The sequence below is a fragment of the Pseudochaenichthys georgianus genome, chromosome 18 (genome assembly GCF_902827115.2).
Source record: "Pseudochaenichthys georgianus chromosome 18, fPseGeo1.2, whole genome shotgun sequence".
Lineage (NCBI taxonomy): Eukaryota > Metazoa > Chordata > Actinopteri > Perciformes > Channichthyidae > Pseudochaenichthys > Pseudochaenichthys georgianus.
In genome coordinates, this window is record NC_047520.1 from 4,749,534 (window position 1) to 4,773,978 (window position 24,445).

A 24,445-nucleotide genomic window follows, 5' to 3' on the forward strand; every position below is an offset into this window, starting at 1 on the left:
CGGATGGATGGCCTACCTGCCTGTCAGCCTTCCAACGGGGCACACATTTATCGGTCATGTGCGCGTTCGTGTGTGTTGGAGGAGGGGCTCTGTAAGGAAGTGGCAGGTTTTCTCCGGTTGTGTATTTTCAAATTCTAGCGATCTCGAGCCGGTTTCTCAAATTTACCTACCCCACCTTTAATAAACTCACAATGGATTAACCTAGCAATTGAAATATATGGAATGGAGAAAACAACTATGAGAATTAGAAACCAAATGCATAACTTTGAGGAAAGATGGGAACATGGGTAAAGTGTAGAACACTATAATGAAGACTTATAAGGAACATACAAATTGACATACTGTATACCTGAGTGTTAATATTGTTTCCATTCTTTTATTTGTATTATTAATGCTATTATTATTATCTCATTTCGGATTTGTCAACTGTTATGTAGTTAATTCATATATCTATATGTGTTTATTTGGTCATGTATGCTTTGTGAATAATTTCTTAAAATTCAAATAAATAAATAAATGCTAGAACATAACATTAGTAGGTGGAAAAGAGCCCAAAAGTTACATCTTGAGAATCAGGTCAATATTTATGGCTGTTTAGAATACAATGAGTCCGTTGCGCATGAATGAACTTGCAGATTTTTTTCCCGCATCACATTACTACATTTCTGTATTTCAAAATCAAAACAAAAAGAAAAAACAGCTAAATTATTTGAAAGAATGACACACCAGATTTTCCATGGTTCTTCAGTGTTTTCCAAAGGACTGAACGACCTCTCACAGAAACATGGTAGGCCTACGCTGTCATTTATCGCACCACAAACAATGCAATAATCATCATGACGAGAAGAGCCCTGAAGGCGCTGTGGTTACTGGAAGTGGTCAAGAGACATTTTACTGAAATGAAACCGTTTTTTCAAGAAAGACAAATACTGACATTTCTTCAAGGAACATTTATTGTTATAAATCATGAACTCACGTAGCAACCTTAGCCGCATCAATCACACTTGATTACAAATCAACATGCAATCTGGAAACTACACTTTCTTTAGATTTTATGAAATGTCATGCGGTTAGAAGCGGTAATTATAGAAACTACGCGTCATGTTCTTGCTAAGAGTTACATGAAAGACCAACTGTTTCAAAACTTTTTTTACTTTTATGTCTGAATGGTAAATATTGTAAGCTTAGCATAAGTACTGGAAACAGCTAGCCTGCGTCTGTACATGTTCACTTCTTATAAATCATATTAGTTGTGCAAAACAAAGAAGAAATATTCTTGAACATACTGTAAAACCCCCATTTATGCTAAGCTAACTAACGGCTCTATCCTGTGTCTCAATTTTGGTTACTTTCATGTTGTAGGCTACACTGTTAACATGCTAGTAGCCTATATGTACATTTCAAGCTAGCTAGCATTGGCGTTATCGTTTGCTGTACCAAATAATTACAGACTGCTTAATTAACCAAATAAACATACTGATGGCTTCCCTGATAACAGAATTGGGGTATCTAGAGAACAAATCAAATACATGTATGTGTTGCTTAACAACTGCCATCATTACTTGTTTCTCCCCTTTTGCTAAGTAGACGATATGGCGACCATTAAGGGATGAGATGTGTGATTGCAGCTTCCCGCTACGCATAACGCAACAGTTTTCAAGTAAGAGAAAATTAAAATCAACATTAGGCTCAGATTTAGTGATGAAAGTTGTATTTTATGATGTATTTTTCCCAAAATGTCAAACTATCCCTTTAAGGCTTCATATAACTTGAACAGATATAATACATAAGTTGTTGAATCAATATGTTGTAGGGCTACACTGTACATGAAATACATATACAGGATTTGATCAGAGCAAGTATGGCGGCTGCAACATAACACAGTCAGTTTTCACTCTCGTACATATCTTCAGTGCTGTTTTTACTGTCAAACGTGTCCTTAGCTTTGCTTGATCGGGCTCTTCTCAATCACAGGAGATATCACAATGGTATCAGAGGCTTTGTCGCAGCAGTATAGGTAGAAGAAGGGCAAGATCTTCTCTGTGAACGTATCTTTGAATGTGTAAATGTGGGTCAAAGCCTTCACATCATAAAAGGACACTTGCCCCTCCTCGTAGTCCACGTACACGCCCACTCGCTTGAGCTTGGGGTCGATGGCAAGCGGTAATGGCGGGGATGTTGACACACGATACCCCTGGCCTTTCTTCATGGCCAGAGCCCAGTAGCCTTGGGAAGTACTTATAACAATTTTGCCCTTCCTGTTGACCGAAGACCTGGCCACACCCATGTACCAGTCGTCCTTGTCCCCCACCTGGACCTCCCAGTAATGTCTTCCTGAGGTGAAGCCCTCGCGGCCCAGGACGACGACCACGGTGTCGAAGCGTTGAGGATGATCTGGGAGGTCCTGCCACGCGCCCAGGTGTCTCACCTGATGCCTGTCCTGAGAAAGCTGCAACCAGGGGTTGGCGGACTCAGGGTCCAGGGTTACGTCCACTATAGAAACACGAGACATAATGAAAGATTTATTTAGTTTGACAGTTTCAAGATGAGGAAAAGAAAACCACACCGAGTGCCAAACAAATACCTGTATATTTCAGAATCTTCTTGATCTCTGTGGAAAAACAGAAGTAAACTATAAGATAAAGTGTCCATCTTATCCTGGCGATGCTCTCAATTCACTCTCAAACAAAAACAGATCAAATCTGTATTTCAATGTTAAAGGAAATCGTACCACTTTCCGCCAGTTTGCGGATCATTTCCTTTAATGCTACCTCCAGTTTGGACAAAGATCTCCTGATCATGCCGACACACATGGCAGTGGGAACACTGGTCTCAGACCAGTCTTTGACAGAAGGAGGAGTGCTAAGGGCTGGGAAGCTCTACGGAGAGATAAAGCATAAGAAATGAAATAGAATTAGGTTAGTCAATACACAAATATATCCAGAATTTCTATTCAAATTAGAACATGTTGCAAGCCTGCACATATGTATTTACAAAACCTTCAGTAATAATTTCTATTTTGGAGTACTCTTTAAAGCAGCCTGCAGTACATTTTTTATGATTTGCCTTTGGTTTGCACTGCATTTTAGAACAGGGCACTGTTGTTTGAGCACAAATCAAATGGTGTAAGAAAAGTAAAGGGTTTATTTTACCAGCATATACTCCTAAACTATTTCTCCTTGCAATCGAAAGCTACTGTGGTAACTGTAGCTCTCGTTCAATTTCTGAAAATTAGCATGAAACATAGATGCCAAACATCCCGACATTAGATGATTTGGATCTTAAAGATCTTAAACCGTTAGGTGGTCGCCAACTTCTCTTTACACAACAATGCTCTTCCACCTTTAAGAAGTGAATGTGGTCTGTCCGAGCCACGTTCTCCAGGTCTGTGTTCCTCCTCTTCAGCTCAGCGACTTCCTGCTCCAGTCCGGCGACGAGGCCGTCAGCCCACCTCTCCGTCTGCCTCTGCTTCTCCTCTATGCCCAACACCAGCTCGCCCTGAGTCTTATGGATGGAGCGAACCAGCTCTGAGACGACCTGCATGCTCTCCTCGACCTCCCTCTGAGCGCTGGCCTGGAAAATACACAATACACCGCTCAACGTTGGATAATAACCTTTGTTTAAATGCATCACACTGGAGTTTAACGGGCCATTCTGTGTTTGAGCTCAGCAGGACTCACTTTGTTTTCTTCCACGCAGAGTTTGATATCATGCAACTTTTTCTCTCTCTCCTGGATCATCTGCTGGATGTCTATTTCTGTCATCTTCAGCTGCGCCTGCACACACAAACAAAGCCGGTGACAGGCAAACACACGACACCACAAACATATCCGTCTTTACTTTTATTGTTGTAGTTTCGGTTTTGGGGGCATGGAGCATTGCCCGTGCTGATATGAATACTTCGTCGTGTTTTAAATGATCTTCAACATAAACACTTTTAGGTAATATAATGTGGTTGATCAGTAAGAGGTCAGAGTAGATCAATTCCAAGATTGATGAAAGTGTTATATTATGGTTAGTTAAAATGTATTTTGTACAAGTAATAGGGGCAAAGTCAAGTGATGGTTCCCGTATGACAACAATCCCCAATCGTCTAATCAGGAAATCATTTTCGTTTTGACGGTTGAAAGATCACATTTTCTTTGGCTTTCTCAATCAAACACACACCACCAAGGTGTCTACCTTGAAAGCCCCTCTACTAACTGATATAAGAAAACATGGATTAGCCGCGTTCACACTGCGGTACTTTTCCCACAAAGGTTCATGCGAACTTAGTTCATGATCGCGTTCACACCAAAAAGAGCCGGTACTAAAAGTAGTTCATGCAAACCTTTTTACCCGCTCGAAAGTCCCTGCTAGAGAGCAGGGACTTTCGAGCGGCTCTTTTTTGAGAAAAGAGCTATATTCCTGATTGGCTGGGCGAATTGCAAACCACGCCCCGTAAAACTCCCAAAAAGTTTTGTGAAGCCGCCATTTTATTATCCTCGCATTAGCATTATTAGCATTAGCATTAGCCCAGCGCAGAAACACAGAGAGACTAACTTATGGAAACACAAAATAAAACATGGGAGCGGTGAAGATGAGGAGGTGTCGGCGTTCTGGCGATTTACTCGGAAGGCTTCAGTAGAAGCTGCTGGGACTCCCAGCAGCTTCTACTGAAGCCAGTCCCCAACTCCGGGGACTTCCGGCCGGGGACTTTGGGCGGCAGTATACGCCGTGAAGTGGTTTGCGGCCTGCCAGTAAACCCAAAGCAGAAGAAGAAGAAGTGACATCAGCGGCTTCATTTGCCTAATCCACCCCCAGGGACTTTTTCCGGTGTGAACGCGATCTGTACTTAGTTCATGCGAACTAAAGAGTTTGCATGAACTAAGTTCGCATGAACCTTTGTGGGAAAAGTACCGCAGTGTGAACGCGGCTTAAGATTTGTACCTTTTTCTCCATCCATTCCCTCTCCACGGGGACGGTGTAGTGCGCCCGGTGGTCGGTCTCGGTGCAGAGGACGCACACACAGGTCTGGTCCTTCTTACAGAAGAGCTCCAGGAGCCTCTCGTGCTTCGGACACATCCGGTCCTCCATGTTGGCGACGGGCTCCATCAGCTTGTGCTTGGTGAACCGGGCCGAATGAGCCTTCAGGTGCTCCTCGCAGTAGGAGGTGAGACACACGAGGCAGGATTTGATGGCGTTTGGTCTGCCGTCGCCCAGGCAAACATCACAGAATACCTCCTCCCAAGCAGGGAGTGGGAGTGAAGAGGAGGGAGGTGAAGGAGTAGGGATTTGAGGTGAAGGTGGGGGGGATATTTGGAGCAGTGGAGGTGGTTCCTGATCTGGTGAGGCTGGAGCAGATCTTCTGGGTGCTGGCACAGGGGGGATAAGCGGTGGTAAATCCTCTGGGAGAAGCATTTTCTCTTCCTTACTTCTCACCTCCTCCCGAACATCTTGCTTCTGCTCCTCCTCCAAAAGCCTCTCCTCATCCTCCTTTTTCTTTCTTTCCATCGTCCACTTCTTCTCGCTCACGCCTTCCACCTCCTCGCTCACCTTTTCTTCCGCACTTCTAACCCTGATCTCCTTGAACTGCTCTGCGATTTCCCTCAGCACCGTGTTGATGCTAATGTCCGGCCTCTTGCAGAAAGACTTCTTACACATCGGGCACTGGTACAAAGTGCTGGTTTTCCAGTATCCCATGATGCAGCTCTGGCAGAAGTTGTGTCCGCAGGGGATGGACACGGGGTTGGTGAAGACGTCCAGACAGATGGAGCAGTGCACCTGCTCTTCAGAGAGGTTCCCGGTGGAGGCCATTCCTGCACAGCAGATTGGCAGGGTCATTTTCAGCGCAAGCAACCAGGCTCTGAACCGGGCATCAAACCTGCTGTGATATTAAGGGGCGCTCGGGTTAGATGGCATGACTTTAGGTGAGGTCATTTCATGCAGAATTATGAAGCAAAGCATGACATTTATTATCTCAAACTCAAGCCAGATATCGGAAATATCTCGGTTTGCAATAAATGAGCCCTTGCAAGATTTGGGGAGTGTTGTTTATATTATTCCTTTTCGTTTTTTAAAGGAGACATATCATTGTCGTTTTCAGGTTCATACTTGCATTTTAGGTTTACATATTTATTGATCAAAAAATACTTTATTTTTCTCATACCGTCTAAATAAAAAAACCTTTCTAAGGCCTCGGTTTAAAACGCTCCATTTTGACGCCTCAATGAAACTGCTCTGATTGGCTTGCAAGACAAAAATGGAGCAGCTTTGCACAGATAATTAATTGGTATTTAATTTAAACACATTACAAAAGCATTTTTAGAATATATTGAGTGGAATATATAAGAGGCGGAAAAAAAACGTTTCAGCATTCTCTGGTGGACGAAAAACATTATGGCAACACTGTTTTAACGTGACCTCAAACATATTTTTGGCCATTTTGACAAACACATATCTATATATTTGTGATAGTCTTATACCTGCATGTAATATTTAAATAAGATCTGCTCATGCTCAAGTCATGTGTCTCTTTACTTAAGCTGCGGCTAAATATATCACGCTTGTTGATTTATTTTGAGTGTGTATGAAGCCGTAAGTGAGTTTGACTTTTCCTCGAGACGAGGCCAGAGCACTTATTCACAGCAGGCCGGATTAACAACTTTCCAAACATATTAATCTAGCCAGTGACCTGTTTTGCTGTGCTCTAAACATGGAAACAGAAAAACAAAACTTGATAGAAGGGTTTATTCTGTTTAACTACAGAGAAAAGGCCTTAGCACAGATCATAGACACTTACTGCCAATCAGTGATACAAATTATACAAACAACACTCCCCAAATAGATGTACTGGTGCACAGAGATGTGATGGTAAGGAAATGAAAATGCAGTGGAGGACAAGAAGACGATAGAAAAAGCAGAAGCACTCACCAGAGAGCAGCTGCGTCAGAGCTCCGCTGTACACTGACACATGAGACAGGCTATAACCACTGCCACCTCCACTGCCCCCTCCAAAAGACCCAAAATATATCCCCCCTCCTCCCCTCTTTTTACCCCAGATACAAATGTGTACCCTCTGGCCCTTGCAGGAGGAATGGCTTCAAACTCTTCTGCAGGGGAGTTATGGTTGATCGTTTCAGGCCATATTTGTAGTTTTTTAAGGCATCATGTGATACATTTTTGTAATGTAAGATGACAATACAACTATTTGGATTTAACTACTTTTGTATTTCCTGGCTGCTTTCAATTTAGTTCATGGGTTTTTTGCTACTTTGTTTACCACTTGTAGGTGGTAGCTGAATGCTAGTTAGCAGCTACTTAGCTTAGCTTAGCATTTTTATATATTATGTTTATGAGTGCAGAATCAAGGAAGACAATTCTGCATTATTTGTGATTGATAATCTTTATTAGAATGTTAGGATAAAGGGTACAAAAGCAGACATTTGATATCAAAATACAGAACATGGTTTCAATGTCGGAACATGTTTAAAAACAGCCATTGTTAACATGTCATACAGAGTTTCAGTATGTACAAAGAAAATCTGCAAACAAGCAGATCCAGCATCTTGGCTCCTATTACGTCATTGGCGACATCCGGCACACGTGACATGTCCCAACCTATCGTCTCCGTATACAGTCATCTAGCTGAATCCCCTCTCGCAGCTGTGTGTCTGTGTATTTAGCAGGATGTCTGCAGGAGGCACTTAAAGTTGTTATATATAATTTATATAATAGCCCTGTTCTAGCGGTAAACACTAAGAAAGAACATGTCAAGCTTTGTGCTGTATCAGAAACAATGTGTGGCGTGTTTTGGGACTAATATCTTCTGTCCAAATTAGCAAGCATGCTAACGCAAAGCTAACGCTGTAGGCTACTGGAGAGAATATGTGTAACGTAATGTCCTTGCGGTAAACCCTGCAAAGAGAAACGTTTGAGCTCCATACTGTTTCAGAAATAATGCTTCAAGTGGTTGGGAGCATAATATTAATCACTGCAGCGTTTAGCTGAGTTTCTCCCGGTAGAAAACTCTTAGCAGGGGAAAGCTGCGTGACGCTACAAAGGGGCGTGGCTAGCAGCAGCCGTTCCATTTAAAGCAGAATCAGCCTTTTTGGAACAGGGCTGGAATAGAGGGATATGAGCCATGGCTACAATGGGTGATCTATTTGGTATTTTAAGCAAAAAACTTCACAGACATGGTTTGTATAGGTATGGCCCTACAATATATGTTTCAAATATAGCATAATAGGTCCACTTTAAGATAAGGGTATACAGGATGAGGCAACAATTTGTAACTATTAAATAACCAAATTGTAAATACATCTCTTACATTTTGGTTTCCCGGGATCCAAACACACCGAACATTCACAATGCTTTGGTTGTATTACTTTGAAACAGTCACTCTGTTAGTCATTGTCCCTTAAAATATCTGTATTGAGCCTGATTTAGCTTAAACTAATGCAATAACGTGCCCGTACTATGAGAACATGTTGTACTGGGTAGTTTTGACTTTGTCTTTGTTATTAAGATGATCGAGATAAAGTGCTATGCAAACAAGTAAAACTGTTTTAGGATAGGCTCGTTAAGAAGACAACAAATTATGTTTAAAGACCAAATAAATGGCAAAATGATCTGATTGGATTAGATTAGATAAAAAGTATGGGCACTTAACCTGTTGAATTGATCTCAGGTGTGTTTAACAGAGCTTATCATGAGAGGCGCAGAGTTCTTCCCCTCCTGGGTGAGGCAGGGGCTGAAGATTGGGTACAGACTCTCGTTGAAGGTATCCACGAACGTGTAGAGATGCAGATGCGCCTTCACGTCGTAGAAGCAAATCTGGCCCCCTTCGTAATCCAGGAAGATTCCCACCTTACTGGGCTGGGACGGCAGCAGCAGAGGGAGGCGGGACGAAGCCAAAGCCTTCACCTCCCCGTTCTTCAGCCACAGGCACCAGAACCCCCCCTCGGGACTCAGCTTGATCTCCCCCTTGCGTCGGGCCGAGGTGCCAGCCATGCCGAGCGTCCAGGCCGTCTTGTGCCCCATGTCCACCTCCCAGTAGTGGCGCCCGGAGGTGAGGCCTTCTCGACCCAGGACGAAGAGGGCGGGGCTGAAGCGTTTGGGACCCTCGCTGTGGGAGGTCTTACGCTCTTCGTATCTCACCTGGCGGCCGTCTTCGGACACAACCAGGTTCCTCTGGGCCGTGGCAGGGTCTAAAATCACCTCACCTGGAAATCGAACGATAATAAAACATTATATAAAAAAATGTACATTTTCATAATAATGGATTGTCTGCTTGATGCAACAGTAAACATGTATAAAGACTGTCAAAAATGTCCCTGTTACAGTTGTTATGGCACTCTTAATTTAATGATAGACCATTGTTATCAGTTAATTAAATGGCCATTATTATTGGGTGCTTAGATTTAAGGTGGTATGGCTCTATTGCTCCTAATTGACTCAGTAGTCTGATTTCCACAGCAGAGGTTTAAACATGTAATGAACTAAACTAACACTTAAGTTACGTAAAAAATGTCTTCATTCAACCTTAACCTTGATGTTTTCCTAAGGCTAACCGTGTACAATTGGTGTCTAAATCAAACCAAGTACTGTTATTCCAATTCACAACCTTAACCCCGTGTTAATAACCCCAACAGTTTTACAACGTGAGGGTAGGTGCAGTATGTCCTGTATGTAGCATTATAACCGTAGTGGTAATAACTGATAACGGTCATATCATGAACTGATAACATTCAAAATGGGTGGAGCAGAAGTTCCAGATCCTTAACTCCAGTAAAACACACAATGTTGCATTACAAGTCAAAGTCGTGGTAAATGTTTGCTGAAGCTTTGCGCAATTCTAACTTCCCAGTGAAACGACCTGTGTTGGATTGCAAGACATTTAACTGGAATTATTATATTTTCTAAATAATGTATTTAATGATTTTATGTTAAATCAAGGTATCTAGATTCCAGATTCAAAGGCTTTATTGTCATATGCACAGCAGCTACAGAGTATGGCAATGACAATCTTAAGTCTATATTTAAAATATCTGTAGAAATGCATTTACTGGAATAAAAAGTACAATATCTCCATTTTAAATTATATCGTCCAATGATTACAGTCAATTTGACACTGGCGACATGCCTCTGGATCGCGTTTGGATCTGAAGAACTAGGGCCATCTTGTGGGCAATTTAGAGAACTGAACTTCAAGAACTTTAAAAAATCCTTTATAAGAACAAACCAGCCTTGAAAAAAAACTAGAAACAGAAGACGAACAAATACAAAATGAATGTACTCACTTGAATAGTTCTGTACCCTCCGGAGCTCTGCGAGAGGGAAAGAGATAGAGACCGTGTCAGCGAGTCATTCGTCTAAAGTAATGGTGTCAAAGTGGAAGCAGATGGCACGTGTGGGTGGTTAACACGTATCTGATCCAGAGCTATACACGCTGAGAGACATGTGCTGCTGTCACTCATCTCTCGCTGATTCCAAGTGGCTGAACTGCGGCATCAACTATCTCCATCTGTCCCACCATCTTGTTTGTGTGTGAGCGTGTGGCGCAGTGATGAGTCACGTTTCTATTTCAAAGTGCTCGTACGTACACTGACCTATATGTCGCTGTTTGGGGATTTTGTGCTGGATATGTGGTGAATATCAGACGAGGAAGGGTGGATGTTGTTTTCACTTTGCATTTACAATATAAAAAAGGGGCCTGCCGAATGCTTTTATTTTGAAATTACAACTTTTGAAAGGCTTTTATTTTCTAAATCAAAGTTTTAAAATGGCACATTAAACTACATTTTCATCCATTTATGTTTTTTTTTTAAATACGAGTGTTGGTATAAAATCAGCCATGTGGAGTTTTGTTAAATAGGGGGTGGACAACATAACAAGATAACTTACAATACAATCCAGTACAACAGCTGTTCAATATGCTTATGAGCTTTTTACAGCCATATTTTGTAGGATAGTTGAATTACAAAAAGGTGTTCCTTTTATTGTGTACAATCCTATCAGTTTGTAATGGGAACTTGCACATTGTCATTAGGTTTGTGACACATTCCTGTTTATTTCCCGACTTTATCTCCTCACACATTGACGCAATTTTCAAAAATGACAGCAATTTATCGTGAAATAGGGAAACATTTATTTTCGCCCTCACCTTTCCCGTACAGTCTCTTGAGCTCCTCGTGGAATTTATCCACGAGGCCGCTGACGGAGGAGCGGATGGTTCCCAGGTAGAGGTCAGTGTTGATGCTGACTGCCGACCAATCGGTGGGCTCGGGTGGGGGTGTCAGCGTCGCCAGGTTCTGCAGGAAATGATTAAGTGATGCAATACTCAATGAACATGTAAATATCCATCCGCGGAAATAAAAAAATGTCAGTGAAAAGAACACCAAATAGGATTTCTACAGCTTTATGGGGCAAACATCTTGACACTATGCTGATTTTTACACCAGGCTGTCAGGAGGCTGAACTCTCCCCTCTCCCTCCCCTCCCTATCCTGCCTCCCCTCTCTCTCCCCTGCCCCCACTGGACTATAACTCCCCGCACACACTCAGACACTCAAATTCAGCACAAGACACTTTTTTGGACAATCTGCAATAAATACGCATTTTATGGACAATCTTGCACCAAACATATTGATATTGAAGTAACAATAATAATAAGTATAAGTCATTTATTTTATATAGGCTCCTTTCAAGGCTCTCAAGGTCACAAAAAACACAAAAAATAAGATACACAATAGATAACACCAGCATAAGAAACATAAACAAGACAATGCAGTATTTAAATCAATCAAATAAGTGACTGTTATTTTGTATATTGATTGTTGTGTGTTTTTTTATCTTATTGTGTGTACATGTGTCTGGTTATTGTGTATATAGGATATATATATGTTATACATATTGTTATACATATCTGTATAATGTATAATTTTACACTCGGCATTGTTGGAAACGTCATTTCGACCTCTCACAAACACAAACCGAGTAAGATTGACATTAAAGTTGACTTTGACTGCGATGTATCTCTTAAAATCAAAGTAAAGAAGTGTTTAACAGATTACAGATCTGTCTGCAATCGTTATGTGTAGCTGTATGCCTTATCATGCTTCCTCTCATACTATCTGGAATAGCTTCAAAGACGTCTTTCATGAAAGCAAATCCACTTTATATTTACATAAACAGTCCAGGGTAAATGCACAAGGGGGGACTTCCATAACAGCTGGCTCTGTTCCTGGAGGCGTTTCATGTCGTGTTACACATCTCCTAGCAACTGCGGCTAACGCAACCATGGAGGTCTGCGAGACACTTGGTTATTATGTGAGAATAATAGATCATTTTGAATATATATACAGTCCCAGCTTGGTGAGAAACATTATCAATGATCATAAAGTGTGTTGAGGTGGATGTCTTGGCATTACTGTAAGTGGAGCAGCAGCATCTGAGTCTCCAGGATTTAAACTTAATTAGCTCCCTCGCTGTCCTAAATGCATAATACATGCTGTGTATGTAGGCTACACGCTGGAAAACTGACTGAAGTATTGCTCAGTGTGCCAGCATGCATTTTTAAAATGTCAGTTGCAGCGTGGTCCTGATTTAAAATATTGATCATCATTAGCAGTGAAAGGAATGGAAGAGCTACACCAAAAGACGAAGACGAGGTGAACATTTGAGCATTCTGCCTTACAGTACTTCCTGTGTTTAAAAACCACAACGAAAATGTGACCGACAAATGTTTCAGAAATGTTTTAACATTTGAAATGAGTTCATCTGAATATGAAAATAACAACAACGGGAATGGGTATTTTTCTTTCCTTTAACAGACTGTACTTTATATAATGTACTGAAAGTGCTATGTCTGCAAAAAAAAAAGCATCTTAAGATAAGATGGACTTTTATTAATCCCCCGTGGGGAAATTGTTTCTCTGCATTTCACCCATCCTAGTGTTAGCAGCAGTGGGCTGCCATTTTGAACGGCGCCCGGGGCAGTGTGGGGAACGGTGCCTTGCTCCGGGACACCTCCGTAGCACTTGGTCTTGCCGGGACTTGAACCGGTGACCTTCCAGTTGCCAAGCCAACTCCCTATCGACTTCGCCACCACCGCCCAATCTTCAGGTCTTTTGTTTCTAACGAGCTTTACCAACATGGCTGCCGCGTGTCACCTGAGAGCGTCACCCACCTGCAGAAAGAGCACTTTGTCCTGGGTGCGAGCGTACGCCTCCAGCTCGTTGCTGCGGCTCCTCAGCTGGCTCAGCTCGTTCTCCAGACCTCGGGCGAGCTCCTGCGCGTGGCGCTCGCCCTCGCGCTGCCTCTTGGCGATCAGCTCCACCAACTCCGCCTGACTCTGCTCCACCAGGCGCTGCAGCTCAGCGTACACCTGCCAGCTCTCCTCCAGCTCCTTCTGAGAGCTGGCCTGCAAAGGAGGGGACATGAAGGAGAGGAATGTGGACAGATTAAGTCTCCTCAAAAGACTGTACTTTCTTCTGTGGCTCTGAATGAGATTTCTGAAGGCTTAGAAAAGAATCCCAATGACGTCAATGTTTTTGTTTAGATTTCACTTGAATATCTACGAGAAAGTGTGCATTGCAAACTTTAGGTCAACCAGAAAGGGTTTAATGTAAAAAAAAAGAAGGGTTGCATTGTGGGAAACATAGGATGGAGCACTTTCTGGAGTACAATCTGTTCGGTAGACTTAAAGGGGCCCATTATGCTCATTTCCATGTTCATATTTGTATTGTGTCCGTCTAATCCTACCTCGCCTTAAAGCTTTTGTCGTCTACATTCCTCCCATATCTGCAAATGACAGGGTTAGCCTGAAACAAACCATTACAACCAATGACAGTTCAACCCCGTTGAACCTGCAGTGTCAGTAATCACAGCTCCTTTATCGTGCGGCCTTTCCTGAGTGTCTGCCTGCCGCCTCTAAAACTGGATCAACAGGTTATGTTTTCCCCCGCCAGACGAAGGACACTGCCAAGCATTGTGTCTCAATCTTACCCTGCAAAGGTTTGAATTGTATTCTCCATTTCCTGCTTTTTATTTCCTAAACAATACACACTACTACTGTCATCAAAGTGTATGAAGAGGAGCATGTAAGCGTAAGCATGTAAGGGCCTTTTTGCTCACTTACTGTAGCTATGATTCCTCTCCAATATTTCTTTAAAGAATCCAGTGAGTATAATTGTTTTAATCTGAAAGTCTATACAACACACCCACACCCCCACACACACACACACACACACACACACACACACACACACACACACACACACACACACACACACACACACACACACACACACACACACACACACACACACACACACACACACACACACACACACACACACACACACACACACACACACGCACACACACACACACCCTGTGGTAACATGAGCCTCATTGTATTTCTAAAAGTATATTCGAATGTCACCAAGCAGGAAACCAGGAACAACACTCAACATGTGCGTCGATGCTAATTAAAATCTCCTTCAACTCGTTTCACTTGAACAAAGCACTTGATTATGTAATGCTTTCATGTCTCCCTATTGAGGCGAGTTGTGCTTGAATCAGGCAGCAGGTACGTACAGGGGGTGGGAAACTAGAAGGTTCTGTTTGCTCTGGAAGCACCGGTTGGACGGCCTGAGACATGGATGCCGCCAGAGGAAAACAAAAGGCATGCTCCTGTTGTCTCTACAGAGCACGAGAAGACATCGATCTGCGGTATCTTTAACGGAAACATTAGCCCTTCAACAGCTGAGTTTCCTCACATCCTCTATGCTTTTCTGGATCAGACTGTTCTTGAAGTGCAAATGAAGCTTTACCTCGCTACCTGGTTAATATTTAACATGCAGGGCGAGACGGGAAGAGTTAGAACACACGACGTGCAGCTTTAAAACGGCTCAAAACGGTCACACAATGGTTGTTACCTATTTTGGATTAGCTGTTATAGTGAATCCTATAAGTCCAATGTTTTACTTGTAATGCTACTAAATGCCCTCCTTTGAAATGTCCATTTTCATATACTGTATACCCATCATGGTAATATGTCTGTGGCTCTAAATGTGCTGTCTCCAAAGGATTCGGTTTTCCCTACATTTGCAAAAAAACATTTTAATGCTGCCTTTTACTCGGATCATGTACAGTTGATTCAGGGTCCATACACTTTTTCACCAATGACTTCTCCAGGACCTTTACCTAGTTTTCAATGACTTCTCCAGGACCTTTACCTAGTTTTCAATGACTTCTCCGGGACCTTTACCTAGTTTTCAATGACTTCTCCATGACCTTTACCTAGTTTTCAATGACTTCTCCAGGACCTTTACCTAGTTTTCAATGACTTCTCCATGACCTTTACCTAGTTTTCAATGACTTGTCCATGACCTTTACCTAGTTTTCCATGACTTCTCCAGGACCTTTACATCGTTTTCAATGACTTCTCCGGGACCTTTACCTAGTTTTCAATGACTTCTCCATGACCTTTACCTAGTTTTCAATGACTTCTCCAGGACCTTTACCTAGTTTTCAATGACTTCTCCATGACCTTTACCTAGTTTTCAATGACTTCTCCATGACCTTTACCTAGTTTTCAATGACCTCTCCAGTCATCGTTGTTATCCCTCAGCCGACTCACCTTGATGACCTTGATGGATTGTTTGATTTCGTCCAGTTTCTTGGTTCTCTCCTTGATCAAATGTTTGAGCTCCGACCTCTTCTTTCCCAGATTACTCTGCAGGAAGAGAATTGTGGAGAAGTGGAATTAATATCAACGCATGGCAGGAGAATCTAAACCCGTAGACATAAAGCCATTCAATCAATCAAAAAGTACACTAGTTATTGATTGTTTGTCCCGTATCGTTACTTCCGAATCTTTAGCTACAGCTCACCATCTTCTTCTTCCACTCGTGCTCAGCGGAGACGAGGTCGTGGGATTTGTGCGAGGCCTCTGCGCAGGCCGTGCAGATGCAGGTGTGGTCGCTGCGGCAGTAGATCTCCAGGAGACGCTCGTGTTTCTTGCAGATCTTCTCCTCCAGGTGGAAAGTGGGTTCGATCAGACGGTGAGACGTCAGAGTCTTCACCTAGGAATTAGTGCAAAGAGAAGGAGAGTCGTGAACACAACATAAATACAAACAAATAGTATTGCGCGCACACATTTTTGCAAAACATACGTAACCCTAAAATGCATTTTCCTTTTACTATTTAAAATATATACATGTAGAATAAGTAATGGGTGATTTAGAAGCTCCAACAAAAGACATTGAATGGGATTGCTGTTAACTTTTAGGTTCAAGCACATGAATAAAGTGGGAAACTGAATAATCAGATAACAACAACAAAAGAAACAAAGAAGCATCGCTAATGAAAACCAAGAGAAATGCCATAATCCTAACGAATCAAAAAAACAGACCTTTTTATGATGTCTGAGGTGGACTTCGCAGAACGATCCAGGACAGTTCAAACACGATTTCAGAGCCTTCACCTTCCTCCCGATGCAGGCGTCGCAGGGAACCTCCCCCGCGCGGGCAAACTCCCCGTTGTCGGTGCCGCCGGGGCTGCTGTGGCTCGTATCTGAGTTCAGATTCAGGGTGGATCCCCGCGAAGATCCCCCTGATCCTCCAGCTCCTCCAGATCCTCCGGCCAGCATCAGCCCCTGGAACTGGGAGGAGATTTCGGCCAGGACCCTGTTGACGCTCATCTCGGGTCGTCTGCTGTAGCTCTTCTTGCACATGGGGCACGTGAACTTCTTGCTGTGCGTCCAGTAGCCCAGCAGGCAGGCCTTGCAGAAGCTGTGGCCGCATGGCGTGGTGACGGGCTCCACGAACACCTCCAGACAGATGGAGCAGCTGAACTGGTCCTCAGAGAGCGCCCGGCCGAGGCTTGGGGACTGAGGGCCTGCAGGGAGGAGGACCAATGGGAGGAGGGACGTGATTAGATGCACAAAGCTTGGGTACAATCAGAATCAGAATACCTTTGTTAGTCCCACAGAGGGGACATGCACGTTGTTACACAGCTTAATGTTAATGTTATAATGCCAGAGATGAACAAGTCCTGAGTCCAGTCCCAGATCCTAAACTTTGAGTTTCCAGTCCTAAAGTAGGAGAAAGTGGTCCTAACCAAGTCTTCACCCTAAAATTAATGATGTCCCTTATGGGGACCTCCAATTTGTCCCCATAAGGGAGGCGAGTCCCCACACGTGACTGTGTAAACAGATTTAGGTCCCCACAAGTATAGTAATGCTAGACCACACACACACACACACACACACACACACACACACACACACACACACACACACACACACACACACACACACACACACACACACACACACACACACACACACACACACACACACACAGACTATAACATAATATATATAGATGCCGTTAATAACTGTGCAATATATACCTGGCTGCTAAATCCTAAGAACTGTTACAGGATGTGTATTTTGTAGATTGTATAACTTCTTTATTATTTTTATTTCAATACTTTTTTATGCATGCTTCTATGTAACATTAATAATAATAGATTTATTTTATAAGCGCTTTTACAGGTGCTCAAAGTCGTTTTACAGAGATAGTGAAAATAAAAGAAGTCAAATTAAAATCAAGCAATATAAAAACACATTAAAAGCCAGATTGAAGCGGTGAGTTTTTGTGAGACAACATTAAGCTGCCTTTGGCTCTGCTTCTGCTGTAGCAACGTGCGTGTGCCCTCTGTGGGACTCATAAAGGTATTCTGATTCAAGTTAAATGCCCTCTTCCCCAATTTCAAACCAGCCTGCTTTGATTCAAAGACTCAAAGGTGTTATTGTCACAAAGCTACGGTGTAGAAATGGCAATGCAAATCTTCTGACCTGAGCTCCTCCAACAACGCAACATATATAATCAAATACAAAAACACAAAATAAAAAGTAGTGGAAAAAGTCTATGTACAGAATATGATATGTAGAAGAACAGAATATGAAACACAATAATGTAAGGCAATCAAAAATGAGTACACTAACTATTTTGTTGACACATAGTTTTGTAAGTGAGCTCAGTTCTAATTGGTCTAATTATTTGGTGCCTTATTGAGTGTTTTTATAACAAGATGGATACCGTTTGGATTCGGGCAAATAAAGTGGTTCTTGGAAATGAATGTTGACTTGTGGGTTACATTTTTAAATTATTGGGATTGTAGAAATGTATTTAGGTCAAAATACACACGTCATGTCTTTTAAAGTCCAAGTATGGTTACAATATTTAGTACGGAAGAGGATTAGGGCCACATGAATATTTTTTGTGGGAGGATTTGAACAAAAAATGTTTTTTTTTGTTCTGGGAAAAAAGTCAGAATTCTGACTTTAATCTCAGAATTCTGACTTTTTTCTCAGAACAAAACAAATAAAAATTCTTTGGGAGAAAAAAGTCAGAAATACCGGTAACTGTAGAACCAGCTTCAGTGAGAGATTTACACATTGCAGTAGGCAACAATGGAGGACGTGAGTGAATATCTGCACGCCAGAGGGGTCCAAGGTTTAGGATGTTGTTAATTTGGGTAAAGTAATTTGACCAGAGTCCATGCATCTGCTAAAATCCTTATAACTGTGTGGAGGGTTTTTCCAGGGTGAAATTCCACCACTTTCCAAGGAGAATTTCCAATGCCATACAGCTGTTATAGACTACATATAAAGTACACTAACATATAGTTATTGTGCTATTCAAATCCAAAATGGTGTGTCTTTACAGAGTCCTACACAAGGTGAACAAAAGGAAAACACAACAAGGTTTCACGCTACAAAATGAACCTCCTTTCCAACCGGTGTATGCTAAGATTTCCAGCACTCTTACAAACAATATATGTAGAAATACTACATTTGGATCTTGTTGTGCTTTTTCGCCACCAACAAGAGGGTCGTTCACGCCTTTCAAGTCATGTACGACTCACCTTAGTGTCATGACTGGGTTTAATATTTGACTAAAACCAGGGTATCGGTGGGGTTGTGTGCACTATCCTGATACTGGATGGGCCACAGAGGAGCCGAGAAAACCGTTTGTATTCAGCACCGGTGAACACAAGGCTGTTCGACTCGAGCAGGAAGTGTACTTAAGAGCGTCACTCTGTCCTGAGAGTAGCTATCTGAGGAATGCAGAAACTCAGGACCTGCTGCCTCACAGGTTTAAAAGAAAACACAAATCCAACAACGCCTGATGGCACTTTTAATTAGGTTTTAAAAGGCGTGACTTTATTTAACATCGGTATTCAGTAATGGGAATATTTGTAAGATTTATTTTATAGTACATTTGTCAACCGTAATGTTTATTTTGAGTGTTTTTGCCGCTGATGAAAACTGAAGACGACACATTTGTATGACTAATGTTGCATCACTTCAGGACATTAAGCCAGCTAAAAGTGCTTTCTCAAAGCAAACACATGCGTAGCTTTACAGACGTTTAATAATAATTGTACAAAATAACACAAGTAAACATTTTCTCTGGTTTGTTAATATTTAACAAGTGGTGACTTATTATTGTTGAACATGTCGGTAACAAATCAAACACCGAGATGTATGTCTGTGTGCGACTCTTCTATGGGACAGCCTCTGTATAAACTGGTAATACACGAACACTCGAGACACACCACGTGTAGAGAAGAGGTTACTTAAAAACATGTAATATTAGGTAGAACTTACTCTGCATGTTTCCCTGTGACGTGGAGCAGTGCAGTCCTTCACTCTGCTGTGAGTCCCACTCCGACAGGTGCTGCTCTCTTCCTGGAACTCAGTGTCCCTCCCACTCTCAGTGCCCACACCCAACATGCACACATCCCTCCCTTTGCTGTCACACGCTGATGGCTCTGCGGCCTCTTCTACATCAACATGTGTCCCCTCTTCTTCATGTCTCTTCTACATCAACATGTGTCCCCTCTTCTTCATGTCTCTTCTACATCAACATGTGTCCCCTCTTCTTCATGTCTCTTCTACATCAACATGTGTCCCCTCTTCTTCATGTCTCTTCTACATCAACATGTGTCCCCTCTTCTCCATGTCTCTTCTACATCAACATGTGTCCCCTCTTCTTCATGTCTCTTCTACATCAACATGTGTCCCCTCTTCTTAATGTCTCTTCTACATCAACATGTGTCCCCTCTTCTTCATGTCTCTTCTACATCAACATGTGTCCCCTCTTCTTCATGTCTCTTCTACATCAACATGTGTCCCCTCTTCTTCATGTCTCTTCTACATCAACATGTGTCCCCTCTTCTTCATGTCTCTTCTACATCAACATGTGTCCCCTCTTCTCCATGTCTCTTCTACATCAACATGTGTCCCCTCTTCTTCATGTCTCTTCTACATCAACATGTGTCCCCTCTTCTTAATGTCTCTTCTACATCAACATGTGTCCCCTCTTCTTCATGTCTCTTCTACATCAACATGTGTCCCCTCTTCTTCTTGGCTCTTCTACATCAACACGTGTCCCCTCTTCTTCTTGGCTCTTCTACATCAACATGTGTCCCCTCTTCTTCATGTCTCTTCTACATCAACATGTGTCCCCTCTTCTTCTTGGCTCTTCTACATCAACACGTGTCCCCTCTTCTTCTTGGCTCTTCTACATCAACATGTGTCCCCTCTTCTTCATGTCTCTTCCACATCAACATGTGTCCCCTCTTCTCCATGTCTCTTCTACATCAACATGTGTCCCCTCTTCTTCATGTCTCTTCTACATCAACATGTGTCCCCTCTTCTTCATGTCTCTTCTACATCAACATGTGTCCCCTCTTCTTCATGTCTCTTCTACATCAACATGTGTCCCCTCTTCTTCATGTCTCTTATACATCAACATGTGTCCCCTCTTCTTCACGTCTCTTCTACATCAACATGTGTCCTCTCTTCTTCATGTCTCTTCTACATCAACATGTGTCCCCTCTTCTCCATGTCTCTTCTACATCAGCATGTGTCCCCTCTTCTTCATGTGTCTTCTACATAAGCATGTGTCCCCTCTTCTTCATGTCTCTTCTACATCAACATGTGTCCCCTCTTCTTCATGTCTCTTCTACATCAACATGTGTCCCCTCTTCTCCATGTCTCTTCTACATCAGCATGTGTCCCCTCTTCTTCATGTGTCTTCTACATAAGCATGTGTCCCCTCTTCTTCATGTCTCTTCTACATCAACATGTGTCCCCTCTTCTTCATGTCTCTTCTACATCAACATGTGTCCCCTCTTCTTCATGCCTCTTCTACATCAACATGTGTCCCCTCTTCTTCATGTCTCTTCTACATCAACATGTGTCCCCTCTTCTTCATGTCTCTTCTACATCAACATGTGTCCCCTCTTCTCCATGTCTCTTCTACATCAACATGTGTCCCCTCTTCTCCATGTCTCTTCTACATCAACATGTGTCCCCTCTGTGGAAAGAGACTCTGAAAGTTTCAAGAACAAAGATTCTCTCTCTTTTTGATCCATTTCTATAAAAACCTGTCTGAAAATGAATCAGATTTTGGCCACTTTATGATGTCATAACGATGTGTTGGCTTGGTAACCATTAGCCAATCAGCGACCAAGGTAACCCCCCCCCACCTTATCACCTGAATCTCCTCCTAGAGCACCATTGTGTTCTTTTTAACCAAATGTCTCTCAGAGGGGCGTGGGGAGGGGCTCCTTATTTTCATCTACAGTAACAGACAGAGAATCAGCACTTTGGAAACAGGGCTGAAACAGAGAGGATTATGGGTAATGCTGCAATGATCTGTTTGGTGTTTGGAGCCAATCACTTCAGAGACATGTTCTGTATATATCTGAGACCTGTAATGTATTGATGAAAAACAGAATAATAGGGGACCTTTAAAACACACACAGTTTTCTATTTTTAGTACCACATCACTTAATAAATCCACTTTACATTTATATTTTTTATTTCTTTTACTTAAAGGTGGGTAAGTTTCAGAAACCGGATCGAGATACACTTCTTGTTATATTCCATGGAATGCTCTTAACATCCCGATAGCAATGAATATCTGAAGTGCTTTGACAAAAAATTCATAAAAAAATGTCATCTGTGGAAGCTGTAGCACTGTAGAAAGCTCGACCAATCATCTGAGCCGGCCCGGCTAAAGTAACTGGACGGCCTACCTGCCTGTCAGCCTTCCATCGGGGCACAAACTTATCTCGTGCCCTCATTGGTCATGTGCGCGTTCGTGTGTGTTGGAGGAGGGGCTCTGTGAGGAAGTGGCAGATTTCTTCCGGTTGTGTATTTTCAAATTCTGGCGATCTCGAGCCGGTTTCTCCAAAATCACCTACCCCACCTTTAATCGTCATTACACATATATTAGGTGCTTGTTTTAATATCATACATTTTTCGGGATTTTAAATAGACTTTTATAATGTATTATATTATATTTTGCACGTTCTTTCTTTCTTGCACGTTTATTATTCATTTAATTCAAAGGTTTGTATTATGTTATGTTCTCTATCTCACATGTGCTCTCAGGTTCTTAATTGTTGCATGTCATACAGGGGGGGGGTAACTTTTTAAAATGTTACTCTACATGTTGTGCTTAGATACAGTTATACTTATTATTATGATATATAAACTAATATCACCAACTATTCCGCAACAAGGGTTATGTAGCCAGGTTTATGGCGTCATAAATTCCCTTTACTCACCTGATTTATTACTCTGATAAGTATCAATGATATCACTATCTTCATTTACAAAGGACTTCTTATGACCTGTTCCTGATAATCTGGTTAATCGTGTTAACCCCTTTGATTATTTGTACTGATTTTATTTATTAAATTCTCTGACCTTCTTCTGGTGAAATTCATAAAGTGTACAGGAGTTTTTCTGTAATAATGACACATCATGACTAAAAGGTTTACTTAGTTAAGTTTAAAAACTGCACTTTCTTAAGATATGAAGATAGAGCTTAATTAGTTATGTGATAAATGAGGATTTTGAAGTGATAAATGACCAGAGTAGTTACATTAATACAAATAGCTCAATTAATCAAATCACCCCAGAGTTCATCGTCTTTAGTGACGGAATAATTTATCACTTTATTTTTAACGTGCAGCGTTTTCATCCAACAGCCCTTTACTCATCAGACTGTCAATGCCAGATTTCCCAGGGTAACAAACTCCCTAGCATTAATCACAAATGGCCACATATAACCCTAACTTAGTCCAATTCTCATCTGTTGTCCATGTACCACAAAGTCCCCAAAAAGTACAGCATTTACTTAAAGACTCTCCTATACAGTTATTATTATACAGTTATGACATTATTGCCGAACTTCAAGGTAATACTTTGTCTTTGTATGCTTTTCCAATCTAATCAAGCTGAGATACAAGTGTATGGCATGGCAATGTCTAACAATGAATACTATACTATACTAAAAACATTTATTCTTTTAGAAGCGGTGCATTATATAATTTTTTCGGAGCTTGGCCGAGACTTCGAATCAGAAGGTAGCAAGTTCGAGTCCCACTGCAGTCAGCATGTCGTTGTGTCCCTGGGCAAGACACTTCATGTGGGGATTGTCCACAGTACTGAATATGTATGTAAGTCGCTTTGGATAAAAGCGTCTAACAAATGACATGTAATAATTGCTTCGTGTAAAAGAGACTCAGGTGTAGAGAGTGGGACTAATTAAGGCGGATTACTAACAGGTCTGCAGGATTAATAGCAGAGCTAATACATAGGATCTGAAGTTATTCAAACAGAAGTTTTAAGTGTGTTTTCTATGGGGTGGATAGCAATATATTAGCCTAGTATATTCCACAACCCCTAATCTAACTCAAGACGAAGTTGAAGAACCAAACAAAAACTACTCACCTTTAATACATAGACGTATCATGTATTAACTCTTAAATTACTTGAAATTAAGGTACTCTGGAATAGTAATGCTGCTATAGTGATTTCTGTATAATTTAGCCTACCTTAGTTGTAAATAAAGTTTTAGAGAAAAAAAAAGAAGGCTAATGTTTGATGGTGACAGTGACATGGGCAGTTAGCCTACAAACAAATACACACCTATTACATGAAATGAAGGACCACGTGTTATGGTTAGCATCATTTTGGTTTACCTTTGTATGGTTAATCTTCTTTAATTGATCACTGATACTGTATGTTTACCAACTGGCGCTAGCATGCTAATTGACCCAAATGCAGCAACAGGTGTGTGTGTAGCTAAAATGCTAACATGCTAATGGTGGATTTTTCAGGTGACTTAATTCTGCGTGAGGGACTTTACCTTGATATGGCTGAGAAGTTGATCCTGGAGAAGATTGAGGAATAATTCGCGGTGAGGAAGACTTGAAGAGTGGCGTTCAGACGTGAGTACAACAACACAACATGTCTGAACTCTCCTGAAAAAAACGTTGACAACCACTGTGTATCAATGTAGCATCGTGTGTGTGTGTGTGTGTGTGTGTGTGTGTGTGTGTGTGTGTGTGTGTGTGTGTGTGTGTGT

General features: G+C 41.8%; 1 protein-coding gene across 1 annotated transcript; it reads right to left on the bottom strand.

The window, feature by feature from the left end:
* Window positions 1-930: 930 nt before the first annotated feature.
* Window positions 931-19,749, bottom strand: LOC117464026 (uncharacterized). Its single transcript, XM_071206637.1, has 15 exons — window positions 19,666-19,749; window positions 16,399-16,883; window positions 15,878-16,069; window positions 15,625-15,720; window positions 13,168-13,401; window positions 11,144-11,291; window positions 10,281-10,307; window positions 8,680-9,203; window positions 6,913-7,063; window positions 4,930-5,798; window positions 3,681-3,776; window positions 3,343-3,573; window positions 2,732-2,879; window positions 2,585-2,611; window positions 931-2,493 (listed from the first exon to the last, which is right to left on the bottom strand). The coding sequence occupies exons 1-15, from the start codon at window positions 19,670-19,672 to the stop codon at window positions 1,940-1,942; spliced, it is 3,789 nt and encodes a 1,262-aa protein (XP_071062738.1). The 5' UTR covers window positions 19,673-19,749; the 3' UTR covers window positions 931-1,939.
* Window positions 19,750-24,445: the final 4,696 nt, after the last annotated feature.